Genomic DNA, 5,355 nt, shown 5'->3' on the forward strand with positions numbered 1-5,355 from the left:
TTTTTACAAGCAGCCCCAAAAAAGCAGTTTGTTTACAAACAAATCCAAATAAAACAGTTACACAGAGTGGTCTTTTGCGACATAAATCAGAAAATGAAAATAGTTTTATTATATGGCTACACTGGTGGCACTTTAGCTCTTATCATGGTTTTTGGAGAGTGTCCATTCTGATTTCATCTATTCTGTGGTTACTCCTTGTTTTCAATGGCCTTCTCCATGTAAATGGGAGGGGCAGCATGGCATAGACTAGTTTTTGACAGTTGAGTGGCATTCTTATCCTGAATAGAGTATATTAATTTTGAAAAATATTTATCTACCTGTATGAAATTGCCATAACAGCTGCTTCATTGAGTGTAGCAGGAGGGACAGGTTGATTTATTGGATTTTTTATTATAACAGTAGTTGCACCACTAAATCCAGCATGCACATAAACATCTGATGACTTCATATATCGTTTAACAATAACTTCATTTTGATGAGCATCACGTCCAGCAATAACTAAATATGAGAAATAAAAAGTAGATAGGTATTATGAAAAATAAATAATTTTAAATGTATTTTTATGAAATTCTAATACTAAATCGTTATTAATAATATTTAGAGTTAGGATGTTGATGACTTTTGCATTTTTTTTTTCTTTTATTCTGTACAATGCTATCCTAGCTAAAAATTTGTTTCATGCTCCCTTGATGCAGAATATTCTAATTTTATATTGCATTTTTTTTGCATTTTTAGCATTTTTAGCTATAAATGTATTTTTTTTGTTTTTAACGTCATTTTTCAACATTTTTAAGTCATTTTTTCATCTTTTAGGGCATTTTTTGTACTTTTTATACAATGTGGGGCATTTTTCACAAATTATAGATTTTAGGGCAAATGTTACACCCAAGTTTGGAAACAAATTTAATTTATTTAAAATCTAACTTTGGATTTGGACTATTAGTAAAAAATAATTTTAATATTATTATTGTGGGGTTTTTGTTACTATTACACCCATTATTATACCCATATCTCTAATAAAAATTATTATTTATAAATAAGTTGTTTCACTTACTTAATTAGTATTTTAGATAATTTTTAAGGTCATTTTTGAAGTTTTTAGGGCATTTTTGCACTTTTTTTAGGGCCTTTTTGCATTTTTTTTAGGGCATTTTTGTGTGTTTTTTAGGTCATCAACATCCTAACTCTAATATTATGCATTCATAAATCATTAGGTGAATAAATTAAATATCATTTAAAAACAATATATTTATAAAATGTATATTAACGGCGATTGTACACATTGAAAATATTAAGAAAATCTAAAAGATAAGTTACGTAGCATGTTCTACAAATGCATATTATTCAATTAATAAAATATTTAAATAACATTATATCAATAGCATCAGTTTAAAATATAACAGATACAAATTAATATAAATAAATAATAAAATTTTATTATACAGTTCCAATGTCATAAAGAAGATTGCCTAAGATCTACCAGACAATAATTTACTTTGAGAACTAAAAATTTGAAACAAATATATGCTAATAGATAAAATATATTAGGTAATTGATAAAATGTTGATTAAACAATAACAACTAATAAGCATGAAAAGAATGTTTCAGTAAACTATTTGTTTTCTTTCTGTGAGCCAAGCGTAACATAGCAAATTTTAGATTCACATTAATAATTATAATCATAATAATTTCTAAATTAGAGTGAAATGACCATAAAATTTAAAAGTAAGATTATTATCTAGTCAATCTCATAGGCATTTTATTATATTTTAATTTTAAAGCGAGTTATGAGTATTTTAAAATTGTAAATTGTTTGTAGATCATAACTCGCTTCTAAATAAATATATAATAAAACGCCTATGGGCTCCCCTAGATTATAAATAAATAATATGACCTTATATTTAAAATTTATAAGGGGTCATTTCACTTTAATTTTAAAAATTATTAAGACTTTAACCATTATTGTGAACGCACAATTTTCTATGTTGCGTGTGGGTCAGGGGGAGAAAACAAATAGTGTGAAGACATGCTCCCAAGTATCAACCATAAAGTATGTACTTCTATAAAATATGAACAAAAATAAAAAAGAAACCTATAAAATAATAAATCCCAAATAAAATTTAACTATTTCTATAAAAAATTTAAAATCTGTATAAAACAATCATTAAAACATGAAAACACAATATATTTAAAATATTAACACTATATTATATATTAAAACTTCATGTAATTACTGATTAATATTTTTATTTACTATTTTTAATTATAATTCTTTAAAAATAATATTATTCTCTGGTAATAAAAATTAAAACTAAAAATAATGACCTAGTTACACTAATGATTTATTTAGAAAATAAAATTGCCTGAGAAATATAATAAAATTCACTTATATTATGGTAAGTTATAATAAGTGTTATTGAATCTAACAATTATCTTGTTAGCCAATGTATGAAACAGCAAGTTGTGTAATGCCAATAAAAAATACCTAAATATATTATAAAATTAATTAATAATGGGGTCAAATTTAAAAATGCAATGATTTAAGCCAAGGGATTAGCCCAAAGAATAGGTTTCAATTGTTTTTATTAAACCAGTTAGTTTTATATTTCAAATGGAAAAGTATTTATATTTTTATATTTATTATTGCAGAGGGGGAGTGGAGTGGTGGATTAAATATCAATAAATAAAAAAAAAATTTGCGAGTAATATAAAAATATTAAAGCCTCAAAAACAAGTATTTTTTAAAAATTAAAATTAAAAATGCAAACTAAAATTTTAATTTTATTTGGTTATTTATTTTTATCTAAACAGGTTTAGGTATTTAGGTATTTTTCTTGTAAAATGTGTATTATTATAATATCTAGAAAATTAGATGTAAACTGTAATAAAGGTTTGACATGGGCAATGGGCATACTAATACACCAAGACAAGAAAGAGAAAAATCAATTATATTTTACATAGCATGGAAAGCATTGGTCATATTAAAATAATAAATTACATGAAACTATATTATTCGGTGAACTGAATGAGAAGAAATACCAACTAATTAGCAGTTTGGTACAGTAATGAAGTTACCATGTCACGGAAACCAATAAGTTTGTGGAGAAAATATAGAAATTGGTCAATGATACTATGATAGCAAAAAACTGCCATCTAGAATTTATAAGTAATTTTATAATGTGAATGTGTCCAGAATTAAAACAAGTGACCTAAGTGTGAAAAGAAATGATTTTCCATACTTGGTACTGTTTACACAACATTCAACATTAGATGATTATAATTCATATTATTATTAATGACTGAATAATTATGGTGTGAAAATAAACAAATATTCTATTTATATTTTAAAGTAAATTAGTGGTGTTGGCAAATTATATTATTTTGAATTATTGATATGGACGTCGATGTTCAATAAGTGCACCAAACAGAAAAAAAAATAGTTTTATAGTATATTGTATTGGGTGTGTATTAAATATTAATTATTGGGTTCTAAGTTTATATTATTATTATGATGTATTTAAAATCATATACATGAATTAATTTTTTTAATTATTCTTTGAAATATAATGCCATGTGCCAGAATTTATTATTTGAGTTATTAGATACTTGTATCATTGTCTACTTTATCTTTACTGTTAATGTTTCATAGTCAGCAAATGTCCGTTAACTTCATAGTTTTGATTCAAAATCAATTACACTGATATTGCGATATTTTTGGATAATGATATTCAAAATAATAAGAAAATATCCACGATATCATTGGCCAACACTATGAATTAGTATTTTATTTTCAATTCTCGGCAATTTTATCAAACAACTAAATCGCTAGTGTAGGCCTGGCCGCCTAAGCTTGAACACAAAATTTTACCTAAATAATTTTCCGAAGATATAAACCAATAAAACTTTTCAAACCAATATGTTTTGCGAACTTTATTTATAGAAGCAACAACTTGCATATCTTTCAAAGTTTGTTTAGTTTTTTTTTCAGCCATTTTTAAAACTGTACTTGAGGAGTCAATGGTTTTTTTCTCTTTGATTGCTGATTGTTTTTTAGATCCATAGTATCTATAATATGAAACAATAAATATCAATACATATTTATCATTAAATAAAAAAGTAATTATTTACCTTTCAGCATTTCCAAAAGCAGACTGACCTAAATCTATATCAATTAATTGACTGTTCTCTTCATTTTTGTTTTCTTCATTATAAGGATCACTTAATAATAATAATAACATCAACAATTATTATAATAAAATAATACTAAGAATTTATATAAATTATTTTAGAAAAAACTTACAACAGTTGAAGTGTTATGTGATTCACACTCAATTTCAAATTCTTAACTATGGCATATGTACATCCATCATCTTCAAAATTTAATTGTCTAATCATATCCCAAATCTCATCCCAATGCAGTTGTTTAGCTACTGCTTGCCTTACAAACTGTATAGTATTGTCAACAAGATCCAAATTGTTAGTTATTAATTCAGCTTTGAATTTGTGTTCATCTTGTGTATCTTGAAGTTTTTTAAGTCGTTCTTCATGGTCTTTAACAATATTTTGTAGCTTTTTAACAGCTCCTTTTTCCTTTGAAAAAGATATTATTTGAAATGTTAGTTAAATGTAATGTTATTTTTAAATTTGAAGTGAGAATTTTGTATCACTTTGGTTTGATATAAAACACTTTAATAATATTACAATAGAATAGAATTTGGAATAATATGGTACTGGATAATATCCTAAATTTAAAATGTTTAAATTTTATTTATTGACAAATAGTAAATAACTTGTTGTATAATATATAATAAATTATATTTTTGGATTTATATTTGATATTTTTAAAATATAATACCTATGTTATTCTGTACCACAATATCTTGTATTAATATACTAACTTGTTGCATGCACTTGACATCATATTTTTGGCTTTCTAAATTTGAATAAAATTCATCTACCGCTTCATTAAAACTTTCATAAGTTTTTGAAGGTAATTTCTGATGTTGAGCAAACAAAAAAGGATGATACTCTTGATTGGTACACAATTCTTTCATAATACCATCAGGTAACAATTGTTGATCAATTTTTTGAATTATAAAACCCTAAAACATAATTTGTTAAATTTTTATGTCATATTTCTATATATTGAACAACATTGTTGACTAAATAACATATCTCGTTATTATTAAACAGCAATATTTGCAAACCATTGAAAACTTTATATTTTAATTTCATCAATAGAAGATTGCAACAAATTACATTACGATCCAAATAGTAAAAAGTAATAATAATTAATAATATCATAATATAAAATGTATATTCTAAAATTATGTAATTTTGATGAATTGTATCATT

The 5,355-nt window shown here is 24.3% G+C and overlaps 1 protein-coding gene across 1 annotated transcript in view; it reads right to left on the reverse strand.

Moving 5' to 3' along the window:
* LOC100160043 (nuclear export mediator factor NEMF homolog) overlaps nt 1–5,355 on the reverse strand; it is a 21,114-nt gene that overhangs the window by 10,294 nt on the left and 5,465 nt on the right. Inside the window, exons 6-10 of the mRNA XM_001945650.4 lie at nt 4,899–5,102; nt 4,301–4,590; nt 4,129–4,218; nt 3,869–4,065; nt 318–498 (exon numbers count right to left, since the gene is read on the reverse strand). Of these exons, the coding sequence (XP_001945685.2) occupies nt 318–498; nt 3,869–4,065; nt 4,129–4,218; nt 4,301–4,590; nt 4,899–5,102 (962 nt within the window). The remainder of the gene's footprint in view (nt 1–317; nt 499–3,868; nt 4,066–4,128; nt 4,219–4,300; nt 4,591–4,898; nt 5,103–5,355) is intronic.

The sequence above is a fragment of the Acyrthosiphon pisum genome, chromosome X, assembly GCF_005508785.2.
Source record: "Acyrthosiphon pisum isolate AL4f chromosome X, pea_aphid_22Mar2018_4r6ur, whole genome shotgun sequence".
NCBI lineage: Eukaryota > Metazoa > Arthropoda > Insecta > Hemiptera > Aphididae > Acyrthosiphon > Acyrthosiphon pisum.